Below are 15,000 nucleotides of genomic sequence, written 5' to 3'. Positions count from 1 at the left end.
CTCTTCACTCTCTCTTTGTCTGTTTATCTATTCCTTTTTCACAATTCCGCTTCCTATTCGTCTCCCAGTATAGCAAGAACTGGGTTACTCGTCAAGAGTTTCTTTCATTTAAACCAAACGTTCTTTTGGATAGTCGATTGAATCCAGTAGCTCAGCATGTCCCTCTTTTTAGTTCCCTCTCAAGCGTAGACGAGATTCAGTGTCCCTCGTGGTGTAAATATGTTCGCAAACCACAAGAAGGGACCAAGTGGATTTTCTTAATCAGTGTCAACAAAACTATGTAAGAGAAATACGTTATAGTAAACGCTTAACGCACGCTCCCCAGAACAAACAGAAAGTATCACTTTGCAGGAACTAACATTCTCCATCTGAAGTTTTTACCTTTCCTTAAGCGAGTTTTTATTCCCCATGATATTGTTAATTCTTGCCGGAGAGTTCCTGAGTAAACAACGTCATTGTGAACGCTTGATTGAATAATAAGGAAAGGAATGCAAACGCCGAAATCTTAACTGGTGCTAGCCATTGTTGCGAACAAATATTACAAATCAGAAATGACTCTTAGTACACGTCAGTGCACGCGGGAACGACGACTCTCACGCGTTCAAGTCGTGTTTTTGATGTTATAGAAGCTTTGGTATCTCATCCGTTCAATTTTTATTTCGTTTTATCATTTTAGGGATATGCTTCTTTTCACAGGCGAGTTCTCACCAGAGGAAAGTTCTAGACCACAGATTTTTTTAACGACGTAAAAAGAGGGAATTGGACACAGTCGGATTTGAACGAAGATAATGGAGCTTTCTCGATTTGATATACATTTCATTATTATTTATATTTATTCGATATAAATGTTTGGAAAGCAACACAGAAAGGTACAAGTTAACAAAACAATAGACCTTACTTTACAATGGAAGTAACAGGATACAAACTGTGCGAGAGAAATGTACACGTTTATGTAAAAATGAAACATGGGCCATATAGTGTGCTAATGCTGTTTATGCAAGTTCTTATAGTCAGTCCTGTCGTACGAGATGGAACTGGAGACGCCTAAGGCACGTTTCTTAGTGTCCTGCCACAGTGCACCAGTATCTACCAAGAGCGACAAAGGATATGCGAAACGACCTGCGTATTGCAAGGCTTGTTCATGAGCCACACATGGATGACATGTGACGCAGATGGGCGGGTTCGGTTGCACCTCTCGGCAGTGGATCTTTAATACAGAAAAGAATGAAGTCGAAAGGAAAGAAATGCATTCCTGTTTTGTGAATATTTGTTTCCCTTCGACTGCCGGGGGATGGAACGGGTCCTGGGAAGTTTTGGGAGGTTCGGTGCTCGAATGAGATCCAGGTAGTGGGTATATCACCACCAAGAGGGTCGGTTTACAAACGGAGACGAACTGTTCTGGAAGGAAGGTTCAGGGGAGATACAGAGATATCATGTGTCAAGTTTACTGGGAGAGGGCAGTGGAGGGAGGGTGGGAGAAAGAAAGAAAAATAACGTAAGGAAGAAGGAAGGAAGGGAATGGGGTAGGAAGGAAAAGAGGAAGGAAGGGAAGGGAAGGGAAAAGAGTGAGAGAACACTTATCTGAGCCTACGAGCGAGTGTGCCTATGCCTGAGTGTGGTGTGTCTGAATGTTATAGAACACGATGTGTGCGGGCTCTTCCCCAACCCACGGGTCGTGTCGTCGTCGCAGGTGTCCAGTAGTATCATGCTTCAGCCAAAACGCTTGTTTGGTAACGCGATACACTGTTGACGGGAGGGGTGCCGCCCTTGTGGTGGGGGGAGAGGTGTGGGTATGAGGGCGGGGGAGGAGGAGGAGTATCGGAGAGAGGGAGGGAGGGAGGGTGGGTGGGAGGGAGGGGACTGGCATTGCGGGATTATTCTCCGGAATGAGAAACCATTCGTGTTAAGAAATTTAAACCAATCATAAGTGGATTCATATATCGGTCGAACGGGAAACTATTCAGTGCAATAAAGGCAGTGCAGCGAGAGAGTCTCAGGGCGGGGTAAACAAGACAAGGATGTGGTAGAGAAGACGAGGGTGTGGTGTTCGGTGCGAGTGTGTCATAGAGGCGGGTTTAGTTTGCAGGGTGTGGTTGTGGTGTGCAAGACAATGGTACAATACGAAATGAATGCACGGAACAGGGGTTAGATATGCTTTAGGGAACTCTCTTGTGAGACAAATATCATTGCATAATTCTTAGTTTTGCGGTCTCGAAAACGATCACACTACACATATACATTTATATAGAAGACTGTGAAGCTGATGTTGTAATAAAGTAAAAAGAACTTCACTGAGGAAAAAGGGCGAATCTAACTAACTTGCGATCCGGTCGGCTAAATGAGCAGGAGAAAGTCCAATCTTGGATCCATCAAAACAAACGGCCACAGTGTATATCGCCAGAGGGAAAACCTGTGCTATAGAGCAGCTGTGTCAGGAAAACCTTAAATTGCCCGCCGGCGCCTTGCAAAAACAAATAAACTTCATCCGGCCGGAAAGATTGGCGGGTGAATATAGATTTAAGGAGTGAAACACAATCAGGTTTTCCTCAAGCAAGCGGATGAAGGAACGGGTGTCGCGTTGGCTGCATCACAAGCCGTTTTGGAAGTCGGGCTCAAAGGGTTAGATCCGATCCACGGAAGTATTTCAGGCATGATCCTTCACCGTCCAGCTTATTACCCATGGGCAGCATCCCTTCCATCCCTCTTATCTCGCTGCTCGTGGGTGTGAGGTCGTGTCTCATTGCTGCTTATCTCTCATGTCGGGTAATGACCCGTAATATGAAAAGCTTTTTTATTTATGATCGCTTTCATGATTTTGCTGCTTAAAATTTTGACATGTTTATTTGGTGTAGTTGAAGCCATGTATGTTATGAAACATCTAAGATTACAGCTTTACTTGGAGCATTATATTGTGTTAATGTAAATGAAGTAAAAGGTAATAATGCCACTAACTTCAATTTCACAAGTAACTTATTATAACTTGGTTTGTAACATATTTGTTTGTAAATGTATATAAGCAGTAATGTCGGGGCAACTTTCATGTGGCCATGTTACTTTCCATGTAATCATTTTTATTTCAGTGATGCCATTTGTTTTATGAAAATTGCGCTTTTAATCAAAAGTATATTCGGTGTCATTTGATAAACCAAGTTAATTAACCTTGTTTGTTGAGTAAGTATTTCATATATATTTTTTTCCGCTTTATGCTTTACTTTGAATATTTTCTGATAGGCCCAAACCTTGCTCTGACGCTGAAGACGTAAAAACTAAAGCTTCAGAGCATCAGCAACACAAAAGCCATTGAAAACTTCAGTATATGTTATTATTGCCGTGTCACGGTGTTGCATTACAGTACCATTATGCAGGAACGGCGGCTGATCGCAAAGTTATGAAAAAGCGAGGATTAGCGTTAGTGATGCTGTCATCTCCGCGCATCATGTTATAATCGCCACGTTGCCTCAAGCAGTGCCTGTGAATAACTGTCTGGTGTCTTGACTTTGTATCGATTCTTGTTGGCCTTTTTTTTAAGATTTTTTTCCTTTTCATTATGACTGTATGCGAAACTTTTGATATGTGGGATTTCCTGCAGGTTTCCCACACAGTCCTTGAATAATGGACATGTGGCCTCATGATGAAATGCTCGGCCATGACGGCGATGTCATTCCACAAACCCCTTTGAGTTTTCGCACTGTATTAGTGATCAACGTACCCCAGTAAGCGTAACAAACAGGGTCAGAGATGGGCAAGGCGTGAGCATCGGGGTCGTGGTGACACCCAGTGGCCCAGACGGGAGCGGTCGTCCCCTGTTAACCGTATCATTATATAATAACATTGGATAATGACCGTTTGATCGCGGGTGGCTCGTACTCCACTTACTGCCTCCGCCTTTTCTCTTTCTCACTTTCTACCCACCTCAACCCACATCTTCCCCTTCACCTTCAAGCTACGTGGCACAACGTGATGGCTCCCCTTTGGGTACAGTCAGTCACCAGAACCACACATTGTAACGTACGTGACGTCTCGCTAATTAAGTTTCAGGTTTCATGTCCGAATACATGTTGTTATTAGCAGAGGTGTCGGCTGCCGCGATGACGCTGAGTAATGAAACAGACATCGGGGCTGCTCTTTTTTATTTCGTTGTAGGTGGTCACGTGATCTTACATCTGACAGCTGGCATATATCTGAATGGGACTTGACTTTATAGATAATAATGGTATGAATGCTCAGATCCTCGTTTTTGCGTTGGACGTCGTAGTTGTTTGTTTGCCACTTTTTTAGTCAGTGCAATCTGTATTTCCTTCTCTTTGTTTAAAAGCGTTGTATCATCGTTTCCTTTGAGTTTTTTTTTCTTCTTTATAATTCTAGAAGTATGAGAAAGAAGTTGAACTGTAAGACCTAGTTGCATGATCATACCAAATAATCATGGTTATTTATATGTTTTGTGAATATAGATATTTTCCTCCCGTACTTCTCGCCTGCTATTATGATGCAGCTACCACACCTACACACCTGTTTGTGGACCCGTTCAGAAAGGGAAAGTGTAGAGAGGAAGCTTTCCGAAAACAGTAAGTCCGTTCAGCAGTGTTCTCCCTCTCCCTCTCGGCTCAAGTTCACGTGTCCTTGATCCCTTGTGCCGGTCTGACATTATCGACACGTCGACGTGGCAGTCTCTTGTGGTTATTATGACCTCTGACGACTGTCGGCGACTCTTGTACGCTACGAAGGATTACGAGACTTCCGCGTACGGCCAGACAACCTTTTGCAGTTTGGCATTTTTGCCGAGGTTCGAGTCCTGTTTTCTGGATTGCAGTTAAATCTCTAAAGTTCGACAACATTATTGAGAAGTTCATTGGATTAATAAAATGAGATTCGAATGATAAGCTGGTCGCACTGCCTGTCACATAAGATAAAGACCTTATACTCGTGCGCATCGCGATGTCTTGTTTCGCAATCGAACCATAGTTTGTGGTTCATTTGCGCCATGGAGAGGCGATCAAGAGGCATTCGGGGCATTTCCCAGAAATGCCACGGTGCCCCGTCTTGCAATCTCTCCCCGCACTGGTGTGTACGTGTCCGGCCAGATGGTACGCCAGACTCCTCCTCGCGATTTTTATGCAGAATATTAATGGCGGCTATGTGATCTGCATGCTGTTGCCTCACATGATGGAAGCAACGGCGATGAGAAGTTTGCAGGAGTGAATGGAGCCTGGATAGTGCAGTCGTGTCTGTGGGGATGTGATGTAGCTGAGATAAAAAGCCCAAACGCGTTTTTCGTTTGTTTAAGTGGGAAAATGGCCGATCCGTCCGTGGCAGCGGCCGTGATGAGGCAAGAAAACCGCAGCCCGTCCTTACCGCTACGAGACACCTGTATGTAAAAGGGGAGATTGTACGTAAGAAGAGCAGGAAAGGAGGAGAGAGAAGAGAGAACATCGGTACGGCGATGGGGAGGAATAAGAATGAGAAAATAGTCAGTGGAGGTAGAAAAGAGGAGGCTGGAGAATGGAAGCGAGGTAGAGGAAGGAGGGCCAAGGGCAAAGGGCGAAAGTGAAAAGATTGCGTAACGGGAACTCCGCGGCAGGTTGACAGAAAAATGTTGGCGTGGCTGTTCCGTCGTCTCTACTCGTACCCCCAACTCGCCCGCCAGAGGTAACAGTTATCTCATTTTTGCGCCGCGTTTCTCCTCTTATTTCTCATTTTTTCTTCAATTATCTTCCTAGTGGTGTGTGTGTCATTCTATTTCTTCCCTTCTTTCTTCTGTTCCTCTTTTTCTTGCATTCGTCATTCAAACCTTACATCATCATCTTTCTACTTCTCTTTCCTTTCTTAATTAATCTGCCTTTTTCGTTTCTCCATGTTTTTTCTTCTTCTCTTGCCTCTTTCCAACTCGCCTCTTCCTCCTTTCTGCTCCCTGGTCCTCTTCTTCCACTCTCTTCGTCCCCTGCTTCTTCCCTTTTTTCCTTCTCCTTCTTCCCTTTTCCTATCTTTTCCCTCCTTTATGCGTTCCTCCCTTCCTCCTCCTCCTCCTTCCTTCTCTGTCTTCACCACCCTTCCCATCCTTTCCTCTCCTCTCTCTCTCCCATCTGCTCCCCATTTCCTTCTTTCCCTCTCCTACTTCTCTACCTCCCTTAATTAAGTCTTTTTCCTTTTGCTTCTTTCCTATCCCCCCCCCCCCGCCTCCTCACACTTCCCTTGTCATTCATTTCATTTTTCACGTTGAAGGGCACGCTGCTAAATGAACAAACAAACAAACAATGCGATAAGTAATTTGCGAGATTGAGCAGTACAGGTTTATAATCGGTTCTCTCTCACTTGCTCTCATGTGTAGCTAAATGACCCTTCAGAATATTGAAAGGAAATATGGTCTTATCAGTTCGGTTGCTTCATTGTCAACGGTTGTATGTTTGGAATTTGTTCCAATGTTATTATTTATTGTGATTATTGTTGTTGTTTTTGGTGTTGTTGTTATTGTTATTGTTCTTGGTATTATTTATTATGACGTGTATCTCCATTATTGTCATTGATATTAGAATTAGTCCATGTATTCAACTATAACTATTATTATTATTTTCGATATTGTTATTGGTATTAATATCCTCATCATTACTACTATGGGTATCAAGTTGCCCGCACGTGAGTGAGTGAGTGAGTGAGTGAGTGAGTGAGTGAGTGAGTGAGTGAGTGAGTGAGTGAGTGAGTGAGTGAGTGTGTGTGTGTGTGTGTGTGTGTGTGTGTGTGTGTGTGTGTGTGTGTGTGTGTGTGTGTGTGTGTGTGTGGGTGTGTGTGTGGGTGTGGTGTGTGTGTGTTGATGTATAGTATGTGTATGTTATATATGTGTAAAACTGTATATATGTGTGTGTGGTAGTGTGTGTATGTATTATGTGTTAATGTGTGGACCTGTGTGAGTGTTGCTGTGATAGTGTGTGTATGTCTGTGTGTTGTGTGTGTGTGTGTGTTGTGTGTGTGTGTGTGTGTGTGTGTGTGTGTGTGTGTGTGTGTGTGTGTGTGTGTGTGTGTGTGTGTGTGTGTGTGTGTGTGTGTGTGTGTGTGTGTGTGTGTGTAAATAAATATTCGCCCAGACAGACAAACAGAAAGCCGATACTTTTTGTGGTGTTTACAGTACAGCATCCAAGTGCGTGTCTGTGGCTAACAGTGAGCGGAGTGAGTGAGTGAGTGAGTGAGTGAGTGAGTGAGTGAGTGAGTGAGTGAGTGAGTGAGTGAGTGAGTGAGTGAGTGAGTGAGTGAGTGAGTGAGTAGTGTGTGAGTGAGTGTGTGTGTGTGTGTTGCATGTGTGTATGTGTGTGTGTATGTATATATGTGTATGTATATATGTGTATGTATATATGTGTATGTATATATGTGTATGTATATATGTGTATGTGTGTGTGTGCGTGTGTGTGTGTGTGTGTGTGTGTGTGTGTGTGTGTGTGTGTGTGTGTGTGTGTGTGTGTGTGTGTGTGTGTGTGTGTGTGTGTGTGTGTAAATAAATATTCGCCCAGACAGACAAACAGAAAGCCGATACTTTTTGTGGTGTTTACAGTACAGCATCCAAGTGCGTGTCTGTGGCTAACAGTGAGTGGAGTGAGTGAGTGAGTGAGTGTGTGTGTGTGTGGTGTGTGTGTGTGTGTGTGTGCATGTATATGTGTATGTATATATGTGTATGTATATATGTGTATGTATATATGTGTATGTATATATGTGTATGTATATATGTGTATGTATATATGTGTATGTATATATGTGTATGTATATATGTGTATGTATATATGTGTATGTATATATGTGTATGTATATATGTGTATGTATATATGTGTATGTATATATGTGTATGTATATATGTGTATGTATATATGTGTATGTATATATGTGTATGTATATATGTGTATGTATATATGTGTATGTATATATGTGTATGTATATATATGTATGTATATATTGTATGTATATATATGTATGTATATATGTGTATATGTATATGTGTATGGATATATGTGTATGTGTATGGATATGTATATGTGTATGTATGTGTATGTATATATGCATATATGTGTATGTATATATGTGTATATGTGTATGTATATGTGTATATGAGTATGTATATATGCATATATGTGTATGTATATATGTGTATATGTGTATGTATATGTGTATATGAGTATGTATATATGTGTATGTATATATGTGTATATGTGTATGTATATATGTGTATATTTGTATGTATATATGTGTATATGTATATGTATGTATATATGTGTATGTATATATGTGTATGTATATATGTGTATGTATATATGTGTATGTATATATGTGTATGTATATATGTGTATGTATATATGTGTATGAATATATGTGTATGTATATATGTGTATATGTGCATGTATATGTGTATATGAGTATGTATATGTGTATGTATATATGTGTATGTATATATGTGTATATGTGTATGTATATATGTGTATATTTGTATGTATATATGTGTATGTATATATGTGTATGTATATATGTGTATGTATATATGTGTATGTATATATGTGTATGTATATATGTGTATGTATATATGTGTATGTATATATGTGTATGTATATATGTGTATGTATATATGTGTATGTATATATGTGTATGTATGTGTATGCATATATGTGTATGTATATATGTGTAAGTATATATGTGCATGTATATATGTTTATGTATATAAGTGTATGTATATATGTGTATGTATATGTATGCATGGACATATGTGTGTATATATATGTGTGTTTATATGTGTGTGTATATATGAGTGTATATATGTGTGTGTATATATGTGTATGTACATATGTGTATGTATATATGCATATGAGTGTGAATGTATATATGTATATATGTGTGTGTACATATGTGTATGTATATATGTGAATGGTTGTGTGTGTGTGTGTGTGTGTAAATAAATATTCGCCCAGACAGACAAACAGAAAGCCGATACTTTTTGTGGTGTTTACAGTACAGCATCCAAGTGCGTGTCTGTGGCTAACAGTGAGTGGAGTGGAGGAACAAGAGCCATATGGGCTAGAGGAGTGAATGAGGCAGTGAGGGAGCGTGTGTATGTGAGTGTGTAGAGAAGGGAGGGCCTTCTGGTTCCTCTGGTCCCTCGGGCCGTAGAAAGTGAACCCGGCGGTGGTCGTGGCTCATTGCGCCCAAGCTATGTCTCCATGACACAACCGGGGCTGCTGTGGCTGCGTACTGCTCCGCTGCTACACTCTACCACGCGGCTGATTAGTACTACAGATCATCATGGTTTGCTCTCTCTACCCCCCCACCCCCCCACCCCACCACACCACAACTTTCTCTCTCTCTCTCTCTCTCTCTCTCCTGCTCGTCCGCCTTGCGTCCCTAACCCTCCCTCCGCGCCCTCCCTCCTCCCACCCCTCCCGAATACCTCCAACCAGTACATCCCTGCCACCCACGCTGCTTCCTCCGTAACGGCATCATCACCACCACGCTTCAAACAGGAGGCAGAACGAACTGTATGAAAGGGGTCATAAATGGCGTGTTTAACAGACAGACATACACACAAACACAGGAAGACAGACACACAAGACAGACAAACAAGACAGACAAACAAGACAGACAAACAAGACAGACAGACAGACAGACAGACAGACAGACAGACAGACAGACAGACAGACAGACGAACAAGACAGACAGACAGACGAACAAGACAGACAGACAGACAAGTACTCAATCACATAGGCTAACCGTATGTACAAACACACCAACTGTGTAAGTAATCAGTGGGGATAGTTAAAGGATGTTTAAAGGAAGGAAAGTCAGCCAATGCCTGATTGTTACCGTTTAGTAGTTGTTTTAATCATGCAGAAGCTAATTCAGACTATAAACAAAATTGCCATGTAGTTGCCCAGTGTTCTTGTGGGGCAACATTATGAACGTATGTTGCAACGAACGAGACACCACGAGAGACGGAGATGACGGCCCCGCTATTACGACACCGCAATATTTCCCAGTGCGATGTGTTACGGTGCCGCTGTAACGTTGTGGAGTACGGCTGTGTGTGGTTGGGTGAGGGAACGCGTCTGCTGGTTATTACTGCTCTCCGGCACGCGAGGCGGCAGACGGCTGGGCCAGGGGGAAGCTCCTCATCTTGACGAAGTAAGAGCAAGTTTTAATACGATAATGCCGGCCACGGAGCTTGTTATTGACATGTTGCGAACATTGAGATGGGTCGGGAAGCCATGTTGTTGTCAGCGAGTTGGTAGCAGGTGTTTCTATGGCCTCTGGTTCGCTCTACTCTACTATCCTCATCGGACATATGCTGTAGGCTTGTGTACATAACTGATTTACATGAACCATATATAGGCCTATGTTCTTTGACTGTAAACAAACAGGCTTAAGCAAATGAAGAAAAACAAACAAGAAATCAACGAATAGACCCGCGGATTCCTATACTCGTGAATCAAAATTGTATCCCCCTCCCTCCCTCCTCTCTCTCCCTCTCCCCCTCCCTCTCTCCCGTCTCTCTCTCCTCTCCCCTCTCTTTCCTCTCTCACTCACTCACTTTTCCTCTCCCTTCCTCCCTTCCTCCCTTCTCCCTTCTCCCTACCCCCTACCCCTCCACCCCCCACCCCTCAGAAGCCGCCAGATACCAGTATCTAAATACGCAATACGTGCATCAGAAATTAAAAGTTAAAACTGAGCCCGAACTCTTAGTGAGGGGCATCAAAACATGACGAGCGTTTCCCCTTCGTTGAAATGTGATAGAGACCGGGTTGTTGGCGTTCGTTCGGCTTCTCAAGTCTTTTGCACAAGCCAGATATCCCGGAAGTGGCCATCCCCTCATCTCCCCCGTTCTTTGCTTGCTTTCGTCCTTCCTTCCTTCCTTTCTCCCTTTCCTTCCTTCCTTCCTTCCGTCATCTTTCTTTCTTGACCTTATTTTCTGTTCACTCGTCACTGGTGGAGGGAGGGGTTTCCTACATGGAACAGCTTCTTGGGTTACTTTCTCTGGGTGTTTATCTTCTTTCTTGGGGCTGTTTCTCTTGTCACATGTTATGGGATAGACGATCAGTAGATTTGTTTGTAGCCAGTTCATTATATATATATATATATATATATATATATATATATATATATATATATATATATATATTTTTTTTTTTTTTTTTTTTTTTTTTTTTTTTTATACAAAGTTATCCGCATGGGCCCACATCTTTATCAATAGCTGTATACTCATATAAGACGCTGTTTATATAAATGGACTTTTCTTTAACAACTATAGGTGAGAATTGAACAACGGATTGGTATGATACGATACTGATCGACTGTTTTTAGGTATAGTTATTACAAAATACGTGACACAAGAAAGGAAAAAATGCACATTCTATTTCCTTTTGTAATCTACATTTTTGTATTGGTTCAATTGCTACATGTTCTTTGTTGTTTTTTGTTAGTATTCTTGAAGCTTGGAAATATCTATATGTTAGTCATAGTCGAATGTATACCAAGCATTAATTTTTTTTTCTTTTAATTAAGAACCGTCTGTTTTAAAAACCGTTTTCATTTGGCCTGGTAGTGTACCATGGAAACATGTGTGTTACAACACATTATATTTATATCATAAACACGTCACGTAATTGTATTTTTGTTAGCTTTTTTAGGTTAGTGCTGAAAAAAGCGTTTCCACTTTCCCTAATTAGTGTCTTCATTTCCTGGAATTACTCACTTCGCTACAAACCACATACAATATACATGCATACGGATATACCACTCTCCTCTACTCTTCTTTCCCCTTCTCTCCTCTCTCTCCCATTCTCGCTTCCCCCTTCTCTCTCTCTCTCTGTCTCTCTCTCTCTCTCTCTCTCTCTCTCTCTCTCTCTCTCTCTCTCTCTCTCTCTCTCTCTCTCTCTCTTTTATTTCTCTTTATCTCTCTCTCTCTCTTTCTCTTTATCTCTCTCTCTCTCTCTCTCTCTCTTTCTCTTTCTCTTTCTCTTCTCTCTCTCTCTCTCTCTCTCTCTCTCTCTCTCTCTCTCTCTCTCTCTCTCTCTCTCTCTCTCTCTCTCTCTCTCTCTCTCTCTCTCTCTCTCTCTCTCTTTCTCTTTCTCTCTCTCTCTCCTCTCCCTCTCCCTCTCCCTCTCCCTCTCCCTCTCCCTCTCCCTCTCCCTCTCCCTCTCCCTCTCCCTCTCCCTCTCCCTCTCCCTCTCCCTCTCCCTCTCCCTCTTTCACTCTCATCTTCTTCTTCTTCTTCTTCCTTCTCAACTATGATATGTATGCGTGTGCGTGCGTGTGCGTGGCTCTACCGCGGAAGGGTGCGGTGGTGGCCGAGGCCCTAAAAACGTCCCTTGCTGGAGTGTGGGTTGAAGTGCTGAATGTGTTAGTTGATGGCGGCCTCTGTGTTCAGTCCGAGCCCAAAGGGTCTGGGGCTGTTGGGAGACTGACAACGGTGCCTTCACCTCCCCCTTCCCCCCGCTCTCTCTCTCTCCTTCTCTCTCTTCTCTTCTCTTCTCTTCTCTTCTCTTCTCTTCTCTTCTCTTCTCTTCTCTTCTCTTCTCTTCTCTTCTCTTCTCTTCTCTTCTCTTCTCTTCTCTTCTCTTCTCTTCTCTCTTCTCTCTTCTCTCTTCTCTCTTCTCTCTTCTCTCTTCTCTCTTCTCTCTTCTCTCTTCTCTCTCTCTCTCTTCTCTCTTCTCTCTCTCTCTCTCTCTCTCTCTCTCTCCTCTCCTCTCCTCTCTCTCTCTCTCTCTCTCTCTCTCTCTCCTCTCTCTCTCGCTCTCTCTCTCTCTCTTTTTCTCTCTCTCTCTCTCCTCTCTCTCTCTCTCTCTCTCTCTCTCTCTCTCTCTCTCTCCTTCTCTCTCCCCCTTTATCTGTCTCTCTCTCTTTCCTTCTCTCTCTCCCTTTCTCTGTCTCTCTCTTCCTCCCTCTCTCTTTCTCTCTCTCCCTCGCTGTCTTCCTCCCTGCCTCTCTCTCTCTCTCTCTCTCTCTCTCTCTCTCTCTCTCTCTCTCTCTCTTCCCCCTCTTCCCCCTCTTCCCCTTCTTTCCCTCCCCCCTCCTCTCCCTCTCCCTTTTCACACGCCTAAGCGGAGGTGGAAGCTCTAGTGGTTTCGTCAATAGCTCCACCTGATTTTGATAGAAAGAGGGAGAGAAATAGTTGTAAACTATCCTTCACCGCCCTCCATCCCGATGAACCTCCCTTCTTTCTAATCCGATTTTTATTCATTCAGGGAGCAATGTCATTCCCTTCCTGTTCTTACTCGTCGTTGGCAAATGCTGGTGTTTTGTTATTCCTCCCGACACACCTGTTTATAGTCTGTAATGGGAGTCTATAATCACATCAGCTAGCAAGTGCTTGTAGAACAAATTTAAGGTGTCACGGTAAGCGGCAACAAACGAAGATATAGCAGAGCGTGATAAAACACTTATCGGAGTCGTAAATCTCCGTCCAGAGCCCTGTTGATCTTGCGTTTTGTTGTCTTACTCGGTCACTCAATCTTGAAGTTCGACAGGACGGTTAGTGTTGTTTTCTCTGGGAGGTATAGAGTCTGGTTTCACTTTTCACGAAAAGGGGTCGCCTCACCTTGTCTGAAATTGAAATATATAGAAGAGAATAGATGGTTTAGCTCAGGCGTGCTCATTATGCCGGTCACGGGATCTATAGTAGTAATGTGGTTACGCCCGAATACGCCCACGCCCACACCCGCCATTACCCAATCAGCTTACTTTGACTCTCAAGCGCACGCCCACCCATTTTAACCTTTTGTTTGTTTAGGCTGTACGGCTGAGACCTGTTAAGTGAGACGTTTCGTGAGCGCGGCATCTGGTGCCTGCCGCTTGAGGGGACCGCCCGGGAGGGCAGGAGAAAGAAGAGCATACCCTCCCTCCCCCAAGTAAAACTCGTTGTACAACGGAGGCGATTTTCAGCTTTGCACATAACGATTGGGGTTAAGAGGAGCAGGTGCGACAAGATCTCTGGATCACGTGGCTGGGTGTCTAGAGACGGGCTGGCGGGGCAGATCACTGCTGTGTGGGGAAGAGAAGGGAATCATAGGAAATCAGGAAGAGTAACGTGTTTGTGAATGCGTGACTAGGTTAGTGGTTCATATAGACATACTTTAGACGTGTGCAGAGTCAGATAAGTGTGGCAGGAGACATTCAAAATCTTATTTGTGATGTCGTTTGATTGAAATCAGTGTTTAAATGCCACGAACACTACCTGTTCTTCCATGAGCAAGAGTTCCACAACAATAAAATGTTTTGAAAAAAAGCTCGTGTTGCCAACGCACAATTGAGGCTGATTGCCCGAGTTGAATACATACTCGCTCACCAGCTCTGGGAGATAAGTGACAGTGTGGTGTACATGTGAGTCACGCAGGCCCTCTATTTCGCTCGTTGTGTATGCTCACCGACCCCTCTGAACGTGCTGCACCATAGACGACCGCTGGCCCATGGGCAATCTGTGTCTAATTCGATTACGGGAGTTGAGAGGGAAAGCGCCGTCGAATGCCCCGCGTGGATTAACCGGGGTTCTCCATGCCGGTTCTTACTATAAATTGGACGCAAGCTGAAGAGACCGCCGCGCCCTTTCAATGACAGACGGATTTGGCAAGAGTCGAGGCATGTTTGGACGCCATGAGCTGTAATTTCTCGGGTCGGAAGGATTTCCTTTGCAGTGATCGGGTGTCTTTATTTATCTGTCTTGGGGTGCTCTTGATTATTTTAGGATATGTCGATCGCAAGTAGTACGTGAGGGACAATATTAAAAGCTATATTTTAACAGCGTATTAAATGCAAAATGGACAGTGTTTATACTTTATCATTGAAGGCCGCAATTGTTGTCTCGTTAAGTTCAAGAAAAATAAAGAGTTTGACAATTTAAAGCTATCAGGACTCCCACAGCATCGATCATTATTACAAAACGGGCACAAATTGCTGATAGTGATAGCAGATTTAACAATTTGCAGCTTGACAACTACGATATGCCATGGGTGAATGAAAGCATCACCCACTATATCAGCGTAATTT

At 43.1% G+C, this 15,000-nt stretch overlaps 2 protein-coding genes across 21 annotated transcripts in view; one reads left to right on the top strand and one right to left on the bottom strand.

Annotated features, from left to right (window-relative positions):
* The window catches only part of LOC122264083 (uncharacterized), a 235,876-nt gene that overhangs the window by 10,508 nt on the left and 210,368 nt on the right, over positions 1 to 15,000 (top strand). Inside the window, exon 1 of one of the 20 annotated variants that reach the window (XM_086538108.1) lies at positions 9,997 to 10,143. The exons of 18 other annotated variants lie outside the window; for them this stretch is intronic. The gene's annotated coding sequence lies outside the window, so the exon portion shown is untranslated. Of the gene's footprint in view, positions 1 to 9,996; positions 10,144 to 15,000 lie in introns of those variants that run through there. One more of the 20 variants, XM_086538113.1, reaches the window with a different exon arrangement.
* The window catches only part of LOC147471740 (uncharacterized), a 12,539-nt gene continuing 2,695 nt past the window's right edge, over positions 5,157 to 15,000 (bottom strand). Inside the window, exons 3-7 of the mRNA XM_086538162.1 lie at positions 7,583 to 7,657; positions 7,156 to 7,482; positions 6,848 to 7,058; positions 6,631 to 6,795; positions 5,157 to 5,244 (exon numbers count right to left, since the gene is read on the bottom strand). Coding sequence (XP_086394288.1) covers positions 5,157 to 5,244; positions 6,631 to 6,795; positions 6,848 to 7,058; positions 7,156 to 7,482; positions 7,583 to 7,657 — 866 coding nt within the window. The remainder of the gene's footprint in view (positions 5,245 to 6,630; positions 6,796 to 6,847; positions 7,059 to 7,155; positions 7,483 to 7,582; positions 7,658 to 15,000) is intronic.

Source organism: Penaeus japonicus, unplaced genomic scaffold (assembly GCF_977035675.1).
Source record: "Penaeus japonicus unplaced genomic scaffold, GWHDUDI00000001_assembly GWHDUDI00000006, whole genome shotgun sequence".
Lineage (NCBI taxonomy): Eukaryota > Metazoa > Arthropoda > Malacostraca > Decapoda > Penaeidae > Penaeus > Penaeus japonicus.
Note: the sequence above shows the minus strand (reverse complement) of the source record. Positions and strands in the feature narration are given on the sequence as shown.